The sequence below is a fragment of the Gigantopelta aegis genome, chromosome 10 (assembly GCF_016097555.1).
Source record: "Gigantopelta aegis isolate Gae_Host chromosome 10, Gae_host_genome, whole genome shotgun sequence".
Lineage (NCBI taxonomy): Eukaryota > Metazoa > Mollusca > Gastropoda > Neomphalida > Peltospiridae > Gigantopelta > Gigantopelta aegis.
Genome location: NC_054708.1, coordinates 51,075,248 through 51,098,465, shown reverse-complemented (window position 1 = coordinate 51,098,465; position 23,218 = coordinate 51,075,248). Strand labels below are relative to the sequence as shown.

Here is a 23,218-nt window from a genome sequence, read left to right as displayed (position 1 = left end):
AACCGGACGTGCTGTAATAGGATTTTTCATAACAGTTTGCAGATTTAAAAACTCCTCCTTCATAAGTTTACCAATATCAACGCTACGTCGACTGTAAATTATTGGAAAAATTATTTTATCTCTTTTTACAGCTTTACCAGATTCAACGTCGATTCCAAACAGCTGTTTTGTCTGTAATGTACGAATCCAGAAGGCCTCTCGTTCAAGTCTCAAGAGGTCTGTTTCGTCTTTTGAACCAAGTATCGGGGGTTGTTCAATTGGAATTATTTCAAAGTTTTCATCTAACGAATGGTCAGGTAGATTGAAGTGATTGGCGACAGGGGTGTCAACTTCATGCCGAATATCATACTTGTGACAAACTGCTCTAATTCTCAGTTGGTTTTGCGTTTGTCCTACGTACTGTTTTTTACATAAATTACAGGTGATTAGATATACTACATTTTTCGAATCACAGTTCATGTCTGTCCGAATTTGATATTCAATTTTGGTCTGTTGACTTTTGAAAGTCGACTGCATTTTAAGTAAGTTGTGAAGTCTACACCTGGTTTTGGCACAAATAGTAGATGAGCCAGTGCTTATTTGAGGCAATTGGTTATGCTGAAGTTTGTATGGTTTATAGTCTTCAGTTGCCCTAAAGGGATTTTCTAATTCTCGAACAGTTTCAGATTTAATTTTTCTTAAAAACCGTTTTGAATATCCCCTAGGTTTTAAAGCACTAAATAAAAGTGAACAAGCCTCATTGAAATTCTGTTTGTTACTCGAATTTCTGTGAAATCTAATAATCTGAGATTTAACAATGCCTTTAAAGGTGTGGCATGGGTGAAAAGACTTGCAGTGGAGAAGTTGGTGTGTGTCTGTGGGTTTGAAAAACACTTTGTAGTCTAGGTAACCTGATGTTTCAAACTGTGTACCTTTATAAATTGTTACATCCAAAAAGTCAACTGATTTATCTGATATGGTGGCCTTAAGTTTGATATGTATGTATGTGTGTGTATGTATGTGTGTGGATGTATGTGTGGTTGTATGTATGTATGTGTGTGTGTATGTATGTGTGTGGTTGTATGTATGTATGTGTGTGTGTGTATGTATGTGTGTGGTTGTATGTATGTATGTGTGTGGTTGTATGTATGTGTGGATGTATGTGTGTGTGTGTGGATGTATGTGTGTGGTTGTATCTATGTGTGTGTGTGGAAGTATGTCTGTGGTTGCATGTATGTGTGTGTGGATGTATGTGTGTGGTTGTATGTATGTGTGTGGTTGTATCTATGTGTGTGTGGATGTATGTGTGTGGTTGTATGTATGTGTGTGTGTGTGTGTGTGTATGTGTGTGGTTGTATCTATGTGTGTGTGTGGAAGTATGTCTGTGGTTGCATGTATGTGTGTGTGGATGTATGTGTGTGGTTGTATGTATGTGTGTGGTTGTATCTATGTGTGTGTGGATGTATGTGTGTGGTTGTATGTATGTGTGTGGTTGTATGTGTGTGTGTGTGTGTGTGGATGTATGTGTGGTTGTATGTATGTATGTGTGTGTGGATGTATGTGTGTGGTTGTAACGATGTGTGTGTGGAAGTATGTGTGTGGTTGTATGTATGTGTGTGTGGATGTATGCGTGGTTGTATGTATGTGTGTGGTTGTATCTATGTGTTTATGTGGATGTATATGTGTGGTTGTATGTATGTATGTGTGTGGATGTATGTGTGTGGTTGTATGTATGTGTGTGTGTGGATGTATGTGTGGTTGTATCTATGTGTGTGTGTGGTTGTATGTATGTGTGTGTATGTAAGTATGTGTGTGGTTGTATGTATGTGTGTGGTTGTATGTGTGTGTATGTATGTATGTGTGTGTATGTATGTATGTGTGTGTGTGGATGTATGTGTGTGTGTGGATGTATGTGTGTGGTTGTATCTATGTGTGTGTGTGGATGTATGTGTGGTTGTATCTATGTGTGTGTGTGGATGTATCTATGTATGTGTGTGGTTGTATCTATGTGTGTGTGTGGATGTATCTATGTATGTGTGTGGTTGTATCTGTGTGTGTGTGTGTGGATGTATCTATGTATGTGTGCGGTTGTATCTATGTGTGTGTGTATGTATGTGTGTGGTTGTATCTATGTGTGTGGATGTATGTGTGTGGTTGTATCTATGTGTGTGTATGTGTGTGTGTGTATGTGTGTGGTTGTATGTATTTAAGAATGAATGAACGCACTGGCTCAGGAATTTTTTTAAAAACTAAAAAAACATTATTTTCTAATTTTGCCCCAGGGATTCGAAATTGATTTTAAATTGACCGTTGTGATATACAAAATATAACTGTTTTTCGGTCAGTCTTGTTTTAAATTTATTTGGCTAGTACTATGTTTTGTTTACAGCCGGATACGATGTATTTGGGGTTTTTTTTTAAATTGTTAGGAAAGGGATAACAACAAACCAACCACTGAAAAATGGACTGGCTTAGAGGCTTAGGTGCAGGCTTAGGCGGCGTGTAGTCGGGTGGAGACTAAGATATCCTTGAGACTTGGATTTTTTCTATATGCAATAACCGGACGTGCTGTAATAGGATTTTTCATAACTGTTTGCAGATTTAAAAACTCCTCCTTCATAAGTTTACCAATATCAACGCTACGTCGACTGTAAATTATTGGAAAAATTATTTTATCTCTTTTTACAGCTTTACCAGATTCAACGTCGATTCCAAACAGCTGTTTTGTCTGTAATGTACGAATCCAGAAGGCCTCTCGTTCAAGTCTCAAGAGGTCTGTTTCGTCTTTTGAACCAAGTATCGGGGGTTGTTCAATTGGAATTATTTCAAAGTTTTCATCTAACGAATGGTCAGGTAGATTGAAGTGATTGGCGACAGGGGTGTCAACTTCATGCCGAATATCATACTTGTGACAAACTGCTCTAATTCTCAGTTGGTTTTGCGTTTGTCCTACGTACTGTTTTTTACATAAATTACAGGTGATTAGATATACTACATTTTTCGAATCACAGTTCATGTCTGTCCAAATTTGATATTCAATTTTGGTCTGTTGACTTTTGAAAGTCGACTGCGTTTTAAGTAAGTTGTGAAGTCTACACCTGGTTTTGGCACAAGTAGTAGAGGAGCCAGTGCTTATTTGAGGCAATTGGTTATGCTGAAGTTTGTATGGTTTATAGTCTTCAGTTGCCCTAAAGGGATTTTCTAATTCTCGAACAGTTTCAGATTTAATTTTTCTTAAAAACCGTTTTGAATATCCCCTAGGTTTTAAAGCACTAAATAAAAGTGAACAAGCCTCATTGAAATTCTGTTTGTTACTCGAATTTCTGTGAAATCTAATAATCTGAGATTTAACAATGCCTTTAAAGGTGTGGCATGGGTGAAAAGACTTGCAGTGGAGAAGTTGGTGTGTGTCTGTGGGTTTGAAAAACACTTTGTAGTCTAGGTAACCTGATGTTTCAAACTGTGTACCTTTATAAATTGTTACATCCAAAAAGTCAACTGATTTATCTGATATGGTGGCCTTAAGTTTGATATTGTCATCCTGTTGATTTAATAGCTCAAAAAAGTTCCAAAATTCTTGTTTAGAATGTGGCCAAATGATAAGTATATCGTCGAGATATCTGAGGTACAAAAGAGGTGTTTTACTCAATTTCTTTAAAGCAGCCTCTTCCCATTCAGCGACATAGATAGATGCAAAGTTTGGACTAAAACGTTTGCCCATAGCACAACCACACACTTGCTGATACATTTCTACATCAAACTCAAAATCATTTCCTTTTAGGCTTAATTCTAACAGCTCAATAATGTTGTTATCTGGTCTGTTTGGATCTGGGTAGTTATCAAATGCTCTCTTAACTGAATCAATGCCCGCATCAATACCTATGTTGGTGTACATGGAGTCAATATCAAGGGTAACCAAGAATGAATCTTTTGGGATTTTGGTTTTTGATAATTTTGATAGAAGATCTTCAGTGTTTTTCACAAAACTTTCATGTCTATTTGCAATTGGTTTTAAGTGAAAGTCTATGTATTCTGAAATATTGTACGATTCTGATCCACAGTCTGAAATGATTGGACGACCGGGTGGTGTGTTAATATCGGTCCATGTATCGACTGGCTTGTGGATTTTTGGAAGTAGATCAAATTTCCAGGTTTGTGATTGTGACCTGGCTTCTAAATATTTTACTTGTTTTTTATTAATATGTCCCTGATCTTTTAGACATTGAATAATTGCACTGAACTTTTTACAATTCTCAGGCCAAATAGCTTTGTCTAATTTTTTGTAGTACTTTGAATTATTAAGCTGTCGATGGGCTTCCCGAATATAGTTCTCCCTTGATAGAATGACAGTGGCTGACCCTGTGTGGATGTATGTGTGTGTATGTGTGTGGATGTAATTATGTATGTATGTGTGTGGATGTATGTGTGTGTGTGTGTGTGGTTGTATGTATGTATGTATATGTGTGGATGTGTGGATGTATGTGTGTGTATGTGTGTGGTTGTATGTATGTATGTATGTGTGTGGATGTGTGTGTATGTATGTGTGTGGTTGTATGTATGTATGTATGTATGTGTGTGGATGTGTGGATGTATGTGTGTGTATATGTGTGGTTGTGTGGATGTATGTATGTATTGATGTATGAAGATGTGTGTGTATGTATGTGTGTGGTTGTATGTATGTATGTATGTATGTATGTGTGTGGATGTGTGGATGTATGTGTGTGTATATGTGTGTATGTGTGGATGTATGTATGTATGTGTGTGGGTGTGTGGATGTATGTGTGTGTATGTGTCGGGATGTGTGGATGTATGTGTGTGTAGGGATGTATCTATATGTATGTAGGGGGGGATTTGCTCTGTTGCCTTGTGTGGGGGCAGGACGTAGCCCAGTGGCAGAGAGCTCGCTTGATGTACGGTCAGTTTGGGATTGATCCCCGCCGGTCGGTCCATTGAGCTATATTTCTCGTTCCAGCCAGTGCACCATGACTGGTATATCAAAGGCCGTGGTATGTGCTATCCTGTCTGTGGGATGGTGCATATAAACGACCTCTTGCTACTAATGGAAAAGATGTAGCGGGTTTCCTCTCTATGACTGTGTCAAAATGACCGTATGTTTGACATCCAATAGCTGATGATTAATAAATCAATGTGTTCTAGTGTTGTCGTTAAACAAAACAAACTGTTGCCTTGTGCTGCTCTGACTGTTTTAAGTTGTGCTATTGTGTTGTGTTTTGTGCTGCATTGCATTGTGCTATACTTTGTTCTTGTCCTTTGTTCTTGTGCTGTGCTAGTGTGTTGTAGTGCATTGTGCTGTGTTGTGTTGTGTTATATTGTGTTGTGTTGTTGTTGTTGTACTGTGCTGTAGTTGTTGCACTGTTGTACTTTGCTGTGCTGTATTGTACTGTGTTGTGCTGTAGTGTGCTACTGTGCTGTTGTGTAGTAGTGTCGTGTTGTACTGCTATGTTGTACTGTGTTGTGTTGTGATGTGTTGTACTGTGCTGCTGTGTTGCACTGTGCTCAACTGATCAGATGTGTTGTACTAGCTGTGCTCAACTGTGATCAGATGTGTTGTACTGTGCTCAACTGTGATCAGATGTGTTGTACTGTTTGTGTATGTGATTAACTGACTTTAGTATGTTCAAGATATTGTGTAAGTATACACAAGTACACCCACTCTTTAACTGTGTCACAGATACATGCACAGATGAACAGAATAAAATCTGAATAACATAATGGCTACAGAAATGAAGGATAAATATGCCGATATAAAATAACTGCATGTTTTTCTAATTAGTAACAGTAACTATCCCTGATTATAACGGCTGATGACATTCAATCAGTGGGTGACAGCGTCATACCTCCAGAATACCCGACAGTCCTCGCTCACTGTGAAACGACTTGCGCAGGTAGCCTTGTTTTATTACATTCTCCATCACTCACTGCAGCAAAATCTAAACACAAAACAACACTGTAAGAAAATACAGCTACAATATGCTTATGTACATGTAATAGGAAGATGGGATCAAGTTCTTTTGAATATCATAACAGTTAATTAAGTATGCTCTTCTTTCCACTTAAAATGTAACATGTAATAACTAAGCCTGTATCCTGTTTTTGACAAAGCAGATATACATATGACATGTATATAAAATAGGATTTCTCTAATTGGACAACATGCATAAATTTTAAAGTTGTACGTGTAATTCTATGACATCTAGAACTACAAATGTTTGCCATGCTTAATTGGAAAACAATCCGTAAAAATAAATATAGTCATGCATGTACTTTGATACAGTTTGGAAATTTTCTGAGAAAATGTCTGCCCCACCCTACCATCAGCTACATATATATCCCTGGTTTAATGTTACAGAAAAATATCCACATGCACCGTCTATATATATATATATATATATATATATATATATATACACACATTGTATTTATGGAAGTGCATTCAATTCATACTGGACAAAGTCTACAAAAATAGAACTGTAGATGACAAGTGTTCGATGCATGGATGATTCAGTGTCATTTTACCGAGTACAACATAGAGAGATATTGCTCAAGCCTGTAAGATGTAAGATGGGTACAAAGTTATACGGAAAAATACTCTTTTAATTTTAAAATACCCTTTTTGCCGAGATGGATTCATTCATTTGTAGTTATTTTTGTTATAATATCCAATTAAGGTTCAAGCACGCTGTCCTGGGCACACACCTTAGTTACCTGGACTGTCTGTCCAAGACAGAGGGTTAGTGGAATAGTTGTTAGTGGTTAGTGAGAAACAAGTTGCCAGTACACCTACCCATTGAGTCATTGAGACGAGCTAGGGAACATTTTGTTTTTAAAATCTTTATTTGTAATATATTTAGTCAATTGAAAATTGATTAGCAACTGCTGTTTAATGTTTTAAAATTGTGTAACAATCTCTGAAACTTATGTAGTGAATCGCGATGCGATACTGAACAAAATGTTCAATGGGGACTAGGGCTGGGGGTTTGGAGTCGGTATCTGGATTAAAAATCCCATGTCTCGACTGGGATCCGAACCCAGTACCTACTAGCCTGTAGACCGATGGCTTAACCACGACGCCACCGAGGCCGGTCTCGGGGACCATGTAGTCAAACAGTTCATGTACATTAATTAGCATCACTCAATGTCAGTGAATATGGAGCAGGTTAACAGTTATAGTAAATTCAGCCAGCTCCCTTCGATCGACACTGATCTCCTGGAAAGTTTGAGATCGCGAGCTGCAAATTAATCACCTTGCAATAAAAATGTTTTAAATTAATTTCATTTGAAATGCCATGTGATTGATTGCTCACCTGGCATCATTTAAGGAGAGTGATCTTCAGCTCGCCTTGATTTTGTTCATGAAAAATGTAAATTTCACTACATGTACATGACATGTACATGTCTGACATATCATACATTTCATTCACTCTTCATTTATTTCCATGCTACTACCCAATTAAGGTTCAAGCACGCTGTCCTAGCTAGGAGCTTGTATACCTCAGCCATTTTGACTGTCTAATGGTTAGTTGTTAGTGAGAAAAAAGTGGGTGCTGTACATGGTCTTTAAAATTGACGCATTCAGGGTGTGCTCGGCAATTGATATTTCTAAGTTGTAAACTAATGCAAATGTCATGTAATTACAACTTGTTGGCATTCAGGTGTACTTGTAATTAAGAAAGTAAATTCCGGTCCCCTTAAAATAGTCAACAGCAAATTTACAAATTTAGCTATTTTCACCATTTAATCAAACAAAGTTCATGTATTTAAAAAAAAAAAAAAAAAAAAAATCTGTTTAAAATAATTCTGCTACATGCATGCACCTCCAATTGAATTTTATAATATTTTGCTATTTTATCGACTTGAATGTTTGAAATTGTTATAAATTATGAATTAAATCGTTTATCCATTTGATTAAATGGCATGGACAAGTATTAAAATAAATCTCCCACCATTCTTGCACCGATCGATCATCTTCAACTGAAATTTTTTATCATCAAAACAGAGTTCAGAGAAACATTTTGTCGCTTTTTTTTTTTTCTAAATTCAAAGGGTGAAGGTATAGCTAATTAGTTAGCTTTTCTTTTTCCTAGTTTAGAAGTCAGAAAAACGAGCTCCATGCTAGAGTGTTTCAAGTCGGTAATTGTTGAAACTGTAATTACGAGCATACTCAAATGCAGCATTACACCTCACCATTAGAGGCAGGACATAGCCCAGTGGTACAGCACTCGCTCGATGCACGATCAGTGTGGGATCGATCCCCATCTGTGGGCCCATTGGTCTATTTCTCGCTCCAGCCAGTGCACCACAACTGGTATATCAAAGGCCATGGTATGTACTACCCTGTCTGTGGAATGGTGCATATAAAAGATGCCTTGCTGCTAATCAAAAATAGTCCATGAAGTGGCGACAGCGGGTTTCCTCTCTCAATATCTGTGTGGTCTTTAACCATATGTCTGATGCCATATAGCCGTAAGTAAAATGTGTTGAGTGTGTCGTTAAATAAAACACTACTTTTTTTTTTAACCTCTCCATTATTGCAATGAGTTCACTCTTTGTGTTTCAGCTATAACATTTCCAAAACTCCAACATGTTTCTGGTCATATATCTTGGTGTTTGAATTAACCTTAAATGCATATACAAAAGAGAAAACGTTAAAGATACATGTAGGTACCTCAGGATCAACGGCTCAGTGACTTTATAATAGTGAAAAAGCTGGTTTAATATGTTCTCAATTAAAGGAACAAAAAATTGAACATTTAAAGTTTCTTTTGTTTAATGACACCACTAGAGCACATTGATTTATAAATATTCAGCTATTACATGTCAAACATTTAGTGATTATTTACACTTAGTCTTAGAAAAAACCTACTACATTTCTCCATTAGCAGCAAGGGACCATAGGTGTCGGAAATGGGGGGGGGGGGGGGGGAGCAAGGCCTCCCAACTCTCAGGGGGTACCTGTGTGAGGGTTCAATCCCACGACATAAGCATTTCAGGCAAGTGATTTATCGTCTGGGATAGATCCCCCCCCCCACCTCCCCACCCCCAAAAGGCACAATAGAATATCCTAGATAAAAGATCTTCTGGAAAAGCATGCATATACAACCTAGCAGTACAAAAAATATGAAAATTTACTTTCAAAATGCTCTTTCTGACAAATTGAAGAAGACCCTAAGGCCAGGTCAGGTCAGGTCAGAACAAGTTGCTGTAGCACATGCCTGTCATGGGCGCAGGTGTCGACTTTCGCCGGCTCATCCGTTCAGGACAGGAACTAAAGACCCTAAAAGTACTGTACATGTAGGTTCATATATTCCCAGGGGAATGACATAACTGATGAACCACTTATGTCAAGACTCATACCCCATAAGCTCCATAAAGGATATCCTGGTACATACATTTGTATATGACAAACCACCCCTTTTACACACACACACACACACACACACACACACACACACACACACACACACACGTTTCTATCTAGAATAGGCCTTTGTTATACATGTGTTGACGTATTACATGCATAGAAATAAAAAGAAAACCATTATGAGTTTTGTAATGATAATTCAAAATGTTCTGACCTACATACACATATATATATTTACATATACATTGTATATATATATATATATATATTCACCCATGTATTGTATAATGCATGACACGTACTGTGTGGTATAGTTCACAACAAGGAAGTTAAAAACATGCATTTGTTGACTCAAGATAACAGTCTGTGTCATAACACAGACTGATATGTAATCGAAAACCCTCACCACATAGTATTCACACGGTGTTACTGCTTGACTGGCCCAGTGATAATAACATTGACATATATGAAGATATTTACTCTTCAAAAAAAGAAACTTGACATTGGTAAAAATATTGCTGTTAGATTATTTTTTACAGATTCAAACACATCGTAAAGACAGTCAAGTAAGTGAGCAAATGGTGATGCAAAAACACTATAAAACATGTTCAATTCGCATAATTGTATCCATAGTCAATTTTGTACTGAAAAGCAAAGCACAATCCTCAGAGAAGCAAGTGAATTATGAAGTTCTGTAACTTTTCATGCCAAACCCTCCTTTGGTGAGGCATAAAAAGCCACATCAGCAGTGATTCAAACAGACCGCATAACGACACTGTAGGTAACGCAATAATGCCAAGATTAACGTCAGCTCAACGCAATAATGCCACTGGGAGATTGCAAGCAGGGGCAACTCAACAAGCTGTGGCAAGGCACTTTGGCGTCTCCAGACAGACCGTCTCTGCTTTATAGGCACGGTACAACACCACACAAAGTGTTAATGACAGGCCAAGGTCAGGACGTCCTAAAGTAACCACCGCCGCTCAAGATCGATACATCTGGGTGTGTCATCTTCGAAATCGAACCACAAGTGCAAAAACCACGCTGACACAAATCCCTGGACTGTGCAGAATTTCTTACCAGACAGTTCATAATCGGCTGAGGGAGGCAGGCATTTTCCCTAGAAGACCAGTGCGACGTAACGTTTTGACCCCACATCTCTTAGTGGTGCCAGCAGAGGGTGAGATGGACATGTGCCAGGTGGAGGACTGTTTTGTTCTCAGATGAGTCGTTTTCTCCTGTCATGTGCTGATGGACGCACACGTCTATAGATGTCGAGGGGAATGTTATGCTCCAAACTGCGTGCAACAAGTCGACCGTTTTGGTGGTGGCAGTGTCATGGTGTGGGTAGGAATCCATCATGGTGGTAGGATGGCTCTTGTGCATGTGGCAGGTGCATTGACAGGCATCAGATATCGAGACGAGATCCTGCAGCATCACATCATCAGGCCTCGAAATTCGGTGTTAAAAGGGCAGGCTATAATAGCCTTTAAACATCTAGGAAATGAAGGGCACCAAGGCTAACCTAAAAGGCACAAAGGCTACGTTCATACATTTTCAAAGGGCACCAAGGCAGTCTTGTTTAGGAAGTCAATTTAACCAGAAAAAAACCTTTATCTGTAATTCTGTTAAATTGGTCATTCATCAATAAATCAAAGTATTGTAGTGGTGTCATTAAACAAAATTATTTTAAAACAATTTGTGGTGGCCTTAAAGACAACTTTGGTGGAGAGAGATTATGACGTATCTGGTCTCCTTGAACAAACACTGCTGCTGTTCCATCTCATTACAGCAGGTAATGGATCAGTCCACTGGTTTCGGACCATCTGAGCAGATGGACTATGACTGAAAGAAAATTATATTTGAATGGCTGGACAGTTATGTTAAAGTCTTAACATTAAAGAAATAAAATAAAATAATCTATAATAAATATAGATATGTTAATTTTATCTATTAGTTTGTGAAGGTATCTCCAGAGAATCACTGTAGAATACAGGTACTAACTTTCAGAATTAACCAATCAAGATTTCTATTTCAATTTTACAATCTCAGTAATTAAAAAAAAAAACCAAAAAAACAAGTTTTTACAAGTTTAGACATCTTTATTATTTTGTGGAGACTACCAAGAGAATATGTGTATTACGTTTCAGAACAATACAATCAAAGCTTTAGGAAAAGGGATGAAATGTTCAGTGTTAAATTATTTGAAATACAAATAATTAAATAAATAAAAGTTCAAACCAAATCATTTAGGTTTTTAAAAATTTAATCTTTATATTATTTTTGTTCTAAATTCTATATTTAACAATAATAAAAAAAAATCCACCCTAATTTCAACTTTTTCTCCAACAAACATGATTGTAATAACAAGATTAACCAAATGACCCATTTAATTATAGAACAAAAAATGTGGAGGGAAATCCCATTTCTGTCATGTGACCGTATTCACAAAAACGTAAACATTGTCGGAGGTCACCATGGCCTATTTTCTTAAGTATGTTTTCAGCATTTATGGATTATTTTTAATGTGTGTGTGTGTGTGTGTGTGTGTGTGTGTGTGTGTGTGTGTGTGTGTTAAATGGAGGTTGAGGGGTGTGTGTGCGTGGGGGGGGGGGGGCAGCAGCGATGGTTTTTATACACCCCCACCCCACTTTTTGGCTCCTTCTTACGCCGTGCCCTGGACCCAATCACTGGCGTTGTTAGAGACTGGACCCAGACTAGACATGCCTGGACGTTGAATGGATATGTGCATAACTAATTTGTTTGAAATTGGAATCATTAACACGTGCTCTTATAGGAGAAGCCACGGTGACGTCACATGTTTTGATCACGTGGTACCGCGTGAGCGCTGGTAGGCAAGAAACCAGTTGACAATACTGGCATTAGTAGTAATGAACAATCGAATGTTTTTCCGTCAATTAAATCAGTGTAGACTAGTTTTGATGAATGGTATTTTGTCATGGTAATTTCATACGTTGTTGTTAGATGCACAAGTCACTGTAGTAAGGATTATGAAATTAGTTTCATCAAATACAGTGGAAGCGAAACGTTGAACAGTTAAAGCTGACAACAATCAACTTTGCCCATCCCACAACGGAGATCGTCATTTTATACAAGGTTTGTTGTATGTTATTCATTCGTAATACTAATACACGTCAGTATTTATTGAAATGAAAATTGAAAAGATAATAAAATAAAAAATAATAATAATAAAAGCCCCCACCAAACTGACATGGAAACAAAGTTACCCTGTGAACAGTAGGCCTACCCAGTCAATCGACAAACAACGTTTTATGTAACTTTTTGTTTGTATTGACAGATCCATTATAGTGGGTAAAACAAAAATCTGAATATATTTTATATTGTATTATGCCATAAAATATGTAGGTGGCTGGAGTATTTATATTTTTAATTAAATAACAGGGAGCTGTGTGTGTGTACGTGTGTGTGTGTGTGTGTGTGCAATCAAGCATATATATATTGTTTCATATGAAAATGGTTGTGAAATATTTCCATTTATTAATTATATTATATGTTAATTATAATGTTTTACTTTTTTTATTGAAGAAGTGATCCACAGGTGTATTTGTAATGTGTAAGTTGATTTTTTAATAATAAAATAAAAGGTATAAACATTTCAGGGTGGGATATCAGGTGTATGAAATCATTTGTTTGGGATTAAAAATAAATAAATACTAATAATAAAACTGGATATTGATCCACAAGTTGGTGATAGCCATTATATTTTATTAAAAACATAAATTATGTTACATGCATTTATTATATAAGTTATCTGAATTTGTTTGCAGGAAATAAAGAAAGAAAAGGGGAGCTGATTGTATTTATAAGTATTATTGTCATCAGTGACAGATGTCAATATGTCTTCACAAATACATTTATGTGTATTCAAATATTTCAATAATATTCAATATACACAATATAAAACTTTCATACTTATATATCATAGAAATTTACCAATTTTCTTATTTTTTTCCTAGGTATCAGTGATCCCTGTTTATGGACAAAAAGAGAACCGGCAACTCTTGGATGAAAAATGGGCCTTTCACGATGAATTAAGGGCGTTTAAGTTTTAGGGTGAATTAAGGGATGCTAAGGAGAACACTGGTATCAGATTCAGCGATTCTTTTCTACAGTATCTCATGTTTCTGTGCATAAGAGGGATACCAGAACTTTTTTCACTGACTTTCCAAACTACCATGTGCAATATTATTGGGGCTATTCAGTATGTGATGATGACATTGATAACACACTGACTTTCCAAACTACCATATGCAATATTATTGGGGCTATTCAGTATGTGATGATGACATTGATAACACACTGACTTTCCAAACTACCATATGCAATATGATTGGGGCTATTCAGTATGTGATGATGACATTGATAACACTTGGATTTAATCTTTTTTTACCAGGATCTCGATTTTCTAATAAAAACAGACTTTACAAAATCAATAAAATTATATCGAGAAACAGTAGACAACACATATTTATTATTTTCTTTTTCTATTATCATTATAAACCAATGATCAAATGATATTTGCATTGTGTTAATGTGTGTCTTACATTAAAACATTGTATTGTTACCATTTACAGTAATTTGTTGTTTTAAACTGGTTTATTAATCAGGTTGAAAGTGATAGCCTTTGAAACTGTGCCTCTTGTCAAAGGTAACTGACACTGTTTTAGATTTGAAAGGAAGGAATCTTTTATTTAACAATGCACTCAAGTCATTTTAATTACGGATATATAGAGTCGGACATGTTTAGGGATCACACAGATAATATTAGGGAGGAAACCTGCTGCTGTCACATAATGGATTACTCTTTCCGATTAACAATAAGGGATCTTTTATATGCATCAGCCCACAGACAGGATAATAAATAGTGTAGCATTTGTTACACCAGTTGTAGAGCACTGGCTGGAATGAGAAATAGCCCTATAGGACCACCAACAGGAATCAATCCTAGATCGACTGCATATTAAACTATGTCCTGGCCTGCATGGGATTAGGTGATTAAAATATTAATGGCAATTTTTATGTATATATATATAAAAAAATAATGCTACAAAATGTTCTGAAGATGGAACCACAAAGGTGAGGGACCAAGTAACTTTGAGATGTATCCGGTTTAAAAGGCTAAGTTCTGTACTAATATTTAAAAAGGGATGCTGTAGCTAGAGGGAGCAATGTATGTGTGGTCATGGAACATGTATGGAAACTAAATTTAGGTTCCTCCATTTTAATACAATGTGTTAATATGTATCCGATATCAGCAAGTTTAAGGAATAAAAAAGGACTTGATAAAATTAATAGTTTTAAAGTTTTTGTAAAGTTTTCTAATAAGATACTTGCTTAAATTTATTGTTGATGAAAAGCCTTACAAATGAACCAGTAGACAAGTCTGATGTGTTATATATATATATAACTACTGTCTATATATTGTCTACTGGTTGTTCATTTGTAACAAATGTTCATATATATATATATATATATATATATATATGTATGTGTATCTATATGTACATATATATGTATATGTATATATACATATATGCATATATATATATATATATATACATATATGCATATATATATATATATATATATATATATATATATATATATATATATATATATATATATATATATATATATGGGTTATTTAAAATTGTTAAAAGAAATAATTTCCTTTAACAAAGTGTAGGCCAATTATTTCTTTTAAACAGTTTTAAATAAAAAATATAGGCCTACTCGTTTTATTTTATTATTTTTATTTGTGTGTGCGCGCGCTCGTTTGTAATGCTTTACTTGAAATATGGACCAGACGCTTTAAAAATACATGGACTAAAAATATTTATTCAGGTGAAAAGAAAAAAGAAAAAAAAGGAAGTTTGCTATAGTTTTGAACTCGGTCAATCGTCAAATTGTATGGGTGGAAAGAGTACATGTAGCTATGTAGAATAGCGTTCCCGTGCTACAAGCGGTAATTTAAGCACGTGTTGGCCATTCTTTGCTATTCACGCTACGCTAGTTCGCTTTGTTACTAATGGCCATTATGATAGACTTCTGCCTACCAGATGCGCGCGCATGCTGATACGTGACGTCACTTCCCTAAACACATGGCTTCTCCTATTAGGTACCACGGTAATTGGTGACACACGAGATCGCATGACAATACGGTAACGTGTGTGGCGATTAAACGACTTTTATTACAAACTGCTAAATACTGTACTACTAGTCTGTAGGCCTATAGAGGAAAATATATCGTATTATCGTAACTCCAGTCATCTCATACATTGTTGGTTTGTTTTCCAAAAACAACAACCTGCGATCTCAACAAAACAATCAAGGATTTTTCGATACCATGCAGAGAGTACAAGTCATCGCGGGTTTTTTCCGCATGCAAAGGTGAAGGTCATTTGAAGAAGACGTGGTACAATTTTCGTTGTTGGCTACTGCTTAGGCCTAGTACCCAGAATTTGTTAATATACACGGGTGTAGCCTCTAGGAAGATACCAAAAAGTGGGGTGGGTGGGCACACAGACACACGTATAAAATTAATATATAAACCATCGATGCTGCTACAAAGTACCCCCTTCCCCGCTTCCTACGCCAGAGATGTATAGGCCTATCAACTGCTGAGCATGGGTAATAATTAAATAAACGGAATATTCAAGAATAACCACAAACATTAAACAGTTCACATTTATTTCAGTGTTTCAGTTATTTGGGAATAAATTTATTCGGGTGATTTTAGCATAGGTCCGTTCAATAAGCTAATAAACATTAAAACTATAAGTCCGTCCCACAGGGAACGCCTTTTTTATTACTATGAAATTTACTACAAGTTATTAATTTCTAAGCCGATTGATTTGTAAATTGCACACAAAATTAGTATTGTTTTGTTATTTCCAGTACACTTTTACTTTTCTTGTTACGTCAAACAAAACTGAAATTAATAGCAAAAAACATGTTTTATAGAATGATGGTACAGACTTTTTTTTTTTATAATTTCAAAATTTGTCATGAAGAATATCGATAACAACAGCCCCAAGTTCAGTCAGCAAACGTTTGTCTAACGTTCGTGAACTATTTGATTGGTTCTCAACGTGGCCATTTGGTTTATTGTGAAGCGCATAAACCAGTCTAGCGGACGTTTTTCCGCTCGGTCTGGTTGAACGCAGCTGAAATTTAAATAGCTAATAATAATAATAATAATAATTTTTACCTGAAATAATGAAAAAGGTTTGGCAATTTTTGTCTTCTTTAGTCTTCTTTTTCTTCTAGGCATGGTTTAGCCTATTTTGAAAAAAAAAAAAAAAATTGCCCCGGGATTCTTTTTTGGCTATTTACGTTTTTTCCCGTAAATGTATGACGTTAAAACTTTCGGCAATTTACGGTGGGTTTTTTGTTTTTCCGTAACGCTGTACGTTTCAACCGTAATTTATCATTTGTTACGTTCGATGTGCAATTATAATACATGACCAAGAAACTATATACAAACACTACCGAGGAACATCGAATTCATGCATGTTTAATGTTTTAAAATAAAAGTTAGGGTTATACAAGTTTAAAAAAAAAAACAAAAAAAAACATACACAAAAGGGGCACCACGGCAGGTAATGAAAAGGGCACGGTTATTCATAGCCGTAAAGTAACTGGTATTTTTGAGGCATCACGGCAAAGGCACAAGGCAGTACGGCAAATGCCGTGGAGCCGTCGTGAATTTCGAAGCCTGCATCATTCCGCACATGAACATCAACAGTGGAATGTTTCAGCATGACAGTGCCAGACCATATGTTGCACGTGTTAGTCAGGAGTTGCTGCAGTGCCACAACGTCCAGACATTACCGGATTTAAACCCAATAGCACATCTATGTGATGCACTGGATCAGTGTGTGGGCCTGAGGAATCCACCACCCCAGAAACTTCCACAACTTCTTAGGGCACTGCAGCATGAGTGGCACAACATTCCACAACGTGTTATGCAACATTTGATTGCTTCCATGCATCACCGTTGTCAAGCTGTCATCAGGGCTTGTGGTGGTCATAACCGATACTGACATTTTGCCCACCCCTATGTCACACATGTGTACATGTTTCAGGTGGATTCCCAGAGATACTGTTTCGGGCATGTACAGAGTAATCCCCTTCTCATGGTGTCTTGATCTTTGGTTGCTTGTATCATACCAGGTTTTTTAATTTTTTTATTAAACTTTGAAAATCCATGTCGTTTCTTTTTTTGAAGAGTATACATGTATATCATGCCTCCCCCCCCCCTCCCTCCTCCACTTTTCAGATATTTTCCTTTATATTTGCTTATAATAGCATAAAAGTGTATCAATATAAAAGTATGCCCCCCACTTTTTGGCACCTTCCTACGCCACTGTGCCATATTATATATGATATAGTACACAGAGCACAAGGAGATGTAAAATATAGTGATTAAATGTATTAAGATATCCAGACTTGAACTTAAGAATTTTTCGCCCACAGCAATTTTTTTTTTTTTAAAAGTGCTGGGGCCGACACGGCTCACCAGCGGCAATTTTGAGCCATACCCAAACAAAAATGCATGCTTGCGGCTAGGTTGTTGCAAGGTAGTTACAAGGTTGTTACAAGGTAGTACAAGCAATGCAAGCTATTTGCAAGCTAACATTTAGCTCGCGTAAGGTAGTCAGTATTTCTGCAAGCTTGCCGCATGCATGTTTTCATTTGTGAAAGCATGTGCAAGCTTGCTGCATGCATATCTTCAACTGTGCAAGCTTCCCGCAAGCATGTTTTCATTTTTGCTAGCTTGCTGCAAGCATATCTTCAACTGTGCAAGCTTCCCGCAAGCATGTTTTCATTTTGCAAGCCATAGCTGGGTTTTTTAAAACATGACTGTAATATTATTCTGTTGTATGTAGACAGCAGGGCTTGAAACTCACCAAAAAATATGGTGGCCCAAAACATAATAATGGATGTTGGCAAATTATGGTAAGAGAACCACAAGCAAGATTTTAATGTGGAATACAAATATTAATAGTGGCCTATATGTTATAGCTCTGAAAAAGATCGCCCACATAGTATTATCTGGGTGACTACCGCCATTATTGTTTTAATATTTAAGTTGCCCACATGGGACATTGGTCAGATTTGGCTACCTGGCCACATTACGAATGTCTTTCTTTTTTTTTTAATTTTCTTTCATCTTTTTAAACTTAAACTTGACATGTTAATATGTACAAATATCGCAAGTAAAAACCTAACAATTAATATACCGGTATAGCTGTTAATGGAAAAATGACTACCAGTCAAAAATTGCCTAATATTTGACATCCAATAGCCAATTACATGAGTATTAATAAATCAATGTGCTCTAGTGGTGTCGCTAAACAAAACAAACTTTAATTGTAATCAGAATGGCTAGCATGGTTTACTTGATTACAAATGCTCAATTCTGTCGAAATGGTGAATGGTATCAATCTGTAGTTCTCCTGAATCTAAATACAGTAGAATCTCATTGGCTCAAACACCCAACGGTCGAACCTACCGGTATTCTCGAACCAAGAACAATGTCTTGATTTTTGTCTCTATTAAACCCTTTTATATTGGTGCTGATTGGTTGAATACCCCTGGGGTTGAACAGAAGCTTTCTCTCGAACCAGTTTATTGGTCTGAACTGTAAAATTAAACATATTTAGCTCGAACGACTAAGTCTATCCAAAGAAATACTCATCGACCCTTTCACGTCAGTCACAAAGTGTTGTTATAAATTCGGAAGTGGAACAAATTAATCTTAGATCATATGCCGGCTTATCATGCAGGTTGTTTATTTAGCACCTATCGGTAATTATCTTTCTAGTACAGACAATTGTATTACGATAATCGTTAGTTGAATGAACCTTGTATGTAACACCAATCAATTAATTGGTGAGCTTAGGCAGGCCTTGTCGGTTTACTTTAATCATTTTAAACGCTACTCTACTGCACAAGCGTTGGCATATTTTGTTTTTAACTTGAAATACAGGAGAGATCAATGTAATATAGTGATTGCAACAATAACAGGTAAAGGGCCTCCACCTGTGCTTCATGCACTTTCATTTTTTCTCAACGTTGTCAATATGCCGCAAATGATTCTACAACAGCATAATAAAGAAAGATTTTTTTAATTAATAAATATTTATAAATACAGACTACCAGTGTGTTTGTTATTTGTTTATTTAACGGTGATAAATAATAGTTGCAAATATGTATCACATCCAACATTTGACAGCGACTTTGTTACTCATGAGTCAATCGCACCATCTCGCCCAAGCCAGTTTTACGGAAATATGTGAGGTGTTCCGATTGTTTCTTTTTGTTACAGAAGCACCCGACAACGGTCGAATGCATATGGTTCGAACTACCCGGTGAGCTGAATAGACTTTGATGCACTGACAGTGTTCGAGTCAGTGAGATTCTACTGTATGTGTTAATCTCTTCTTTGAAAAGTAATAATAATAATTTACCATAATATTACAGTTGAAAAATAAATTCACTTTTTGTTGGTGCTCAGTACATGTATATATTGAATATAAAATACAACCTGACTGAAGTAATCCACAACTGCTTATCTAAATGTGTTAATCTCTTCTTTAAAAAATAAAAAAACACATTAATATGACGGTCAAAAATTCAATTCAATTCTATTTTTGTTTTGTGCTCAGTACATGTACATTGTATATATTGAATAATAGTTTTAAAATACAACCTGACTGAAGTAATCCACAACTGCATGTCTAGTGGTTAGTAGAAATACGAAATATGTTGACAGAACCTGAGGCCCACTAACATTGTCACAAGGCTGGTGCTGTAGTCTGTCAGACACAACACAGAGACAGGAGTGACACATTCGCATGCTGTACTGTGATCTCCAGCCAACAATAATAGATAACTGTCACCCCTGTCACTAGTTGACCAAGTTAATCAACCTTAACAATTATGTGGGTCAAAGGTCACACCCCATACAGACAAATGATAAGTTATAGCTGTGGCCTTGTTGATTTTAATCAAACCTTTAAATTACTTTCAGCATATTACATGACACATGGGCACAACTATACATACTATATATACAGGCCTCAGCAATCCAGTTGAAGTGGCTGCTGAGTGTGTAGGACAGGTCACCGCTTATTAGACATCTCACACTTAATTATCTATGAATAGATGTTTCTCAAGTTCTTCACCATTCATCTGTGATTGTGTACATTGCAAGTGATGACTATTTTTAAAAAGGCGAAACAGATTTCGCCTTATGGTGACTGGCACAGCGATGTCAGGCTGGTTAGAGTAAAGTTTGGGCTCACTTCATCCGGTGGCGTATAGTATGGTGAATATCAACATATATGGCAAGCAGAGTTTATGTTAATCGGATGTAAACATCTGTCTTCATATTCATATCTTCAAATCATATTCATATACTTTCATTTCTTTTACATCCAGGACCGGCCTCAGTGGCGTCATGGTTAGGCCATCAGTCTACATGCTGGTAGGTACTGGGTTCGGATCTCAGTCAAGGCATGGGATTTTTAATCCAAATACCGACTCCAAACCCTGAGTGAGTGCTCCGCAAGGCTCAATGGGTAGGTGTAAACCACTTGCACCGACCAGTGATCCATAACTGGTTCAACAAAGGCCATGGTTTGTGCTATCCTGCCTGTGGGAAGCGCAAATAAAAGATCCCTTGCTGCTAATCGGAAGAGTAGCCAATGTAGTGGCAACAGTGGGTTTCCTCTCAAAATCTGTGTGGTCCTTAACCATATGTCTGACGCCATATAACCGTAAATAAAATGTGTTGAGTGTGTCATTAAATAAAACATTTCTTTCTTTTTTTTACATCCAATAGCCGATGAGTAATTTTGTGCTGATGTGTCATTCATTCATTCATTCATACATTTAAATTCAGTAAGACAACAGATGTATCAGTCTAGGTGTATGTTGGCCCTAAAAATGTTTTTAAAAGCAATTTGTGAATCTGATAAATAGTAAAATTCAAACTTCTATTTATAATTAGCCAATCGAAACAGTCCAAATGTTGAGTACGAGATCTACAAACTGCAATTAATTTTCTAACTAGATTTCTGACATTTTAATAATGAAAAGTATATTCCCCACATTCAACTTTTATTCACATTTGCCAATTGGCGAATGATAAATTAAACACGTGTGTGTAGCTGGTTACTGCATATACATGTCTATAAATATAATAAATAATATTTCCCATGCATGGGCCAGTAGGTGCCAACCTGAAAACAATTGTTTACTGTCGTTCAACAAACTTACAGAATTCTCACAATTTTAAGAAATTGCAAACATTTCAAATACTGATCTTTAAAAATGTACCTATATTTATAGGATATTAAACATATATATGCATGCTTCTATTTCATATCAAGTTTAAGTTTACGTCTCAAGTAAAGTCAAAGAATATAATCAAACCCAAAAGGATGAAAACATTTTCAATTACATTAATGATGCTGATGATAAAATAAATAATAGTTTGAGCTATTACAGCCTATTTAATTTATTATATGTTACAATGCGAACATTGTATAGATAACTCTCTCTGTGTCTGAGGTTTTAGCTAAAGCCCGTTTTGCTTACTAATACTTAGCTAATATACCAGTAGCTGCTAGCTAAACCACATTCACACGCGTGTACAGGGAGCAATATTTCAAAATCTTAGGTAACTGGAAATCTGTTTGAACATGTAATTTACATCTAAATTGTTTGGTGACGTTAATTATATGCACAGCAAATAAAATTCTGATGACCCTGAAGTTTGTAACTTTTAATTTTGGAACACAACAGTTCACTGCATGAGAATTTAAAGTTGCTTAAATGACAAGCGAACTGAATTACGCTTCGCATGAAATAACGTGCTTTGGATCTATAGATTTTACTCACAGACTATTGGATGTCAAACATCTGGGAATTCTGACTCGTAGTAGGACTATTAAATTCAGAGGAAACCTATATTTCTCCATTAGTTGCAATGGATTTGTCTGTAGATGAATTGAAAGAAAGAAAGAAATGTTTTATTTAACGACGCACTCAACACATTTTGTAGATGAATTGATTCAGTTCCTAATTAAAACCAGTGGATCAGTAGTTTAACAAAGACTTTATGGTACATGAACTTGCATATTATAAAAGGTCACTATAGTCTTAGTTTCTAAATTTGTATGAATTTCATTTTATTTTAACTTGATTTTCATGCTTAAATATCAAACTAAGGTTCAAGCATGCTGTCCTGGTCACACACCTCAGCTATCTGGACAGACTGTACAGAGTGTTCAATGAGTTAACAGTTAGTTGTTAGTAAGACATTGATGATGATCTGTATAGCTATCTTCCATGTCCTCACTGAGCAGTTAAAAGTGACATTATCGTTTAGAGCCATAGTTTTCATTTTTGTTTAGGGCCAGTACCGTTTAGGACTAAATTTTGATCAATTTAGTTTCCACAACCATTTTGTAATGGGGTCATTCTGACCAGTATTCCTCCATACAAATGCATTCGTGTACATGTAGTGCTGTTTATAGACTGCATGCATGACTGAATTTCTAAAAACCTCTTACTCATATATAATGATTTTGAGAAGTAAAAGAAAACCACATGAATAGAAGATGAAAATAACACTGCACGAAAAATCTGAAACAGGGTCTTTATACATATTGGGTTACTATACACGAGCTCCAGCAAAGAAAAAATATTTCAGTAAAGGTTATCAGGAAGACGATAGCTGTTAAAATGTGGAACCATATGGGAAAACAAGATAGATTTTCATTTGATGAATTCAATTCACAA

At 36.2% G+C, this 23,218-nt stretch overlaps 1 protein-coding gene across 5 annotated transcripts in view; it reads right to left on the bottom strand.

Moving 5' to 3' along the window:
* Positions 1-23,218, bottom strand: part of LOC121383171 — a 55,167-nt gene that overhangs the window by 28,094 nt on the left and 3,855 nt on the right. Inside the window, exons 1-2 of one of the 5 annotated variants that reach the window (XM_041513009.1) lie at positions 22,316-22,362; positions 5,838-5,930 (exon numbers count right to left, since the gene is read on the bottom strand). In XM_041513009.1, coding sequence (XP_041368943.1) covers positions 5,838-5,912 — 75 coding nt within the window. In that variant the 5' untranslated portion in view covers positions 5,913-5,930; positions 22,316-22,362. Of the gene's footprint in view, positions 1-5,837; positions 5,931-9,129; positions 11,400-19,955; positions 19,977-20,120; positions 20,910-22,315; positions 22,363-23,218 lie in introns of those variants that run through there. The other 4 variants (XM_041513007.1, XM_041513010.1, XM_041513008.1 and 1 more) reach the window with 4 other exon arrangements.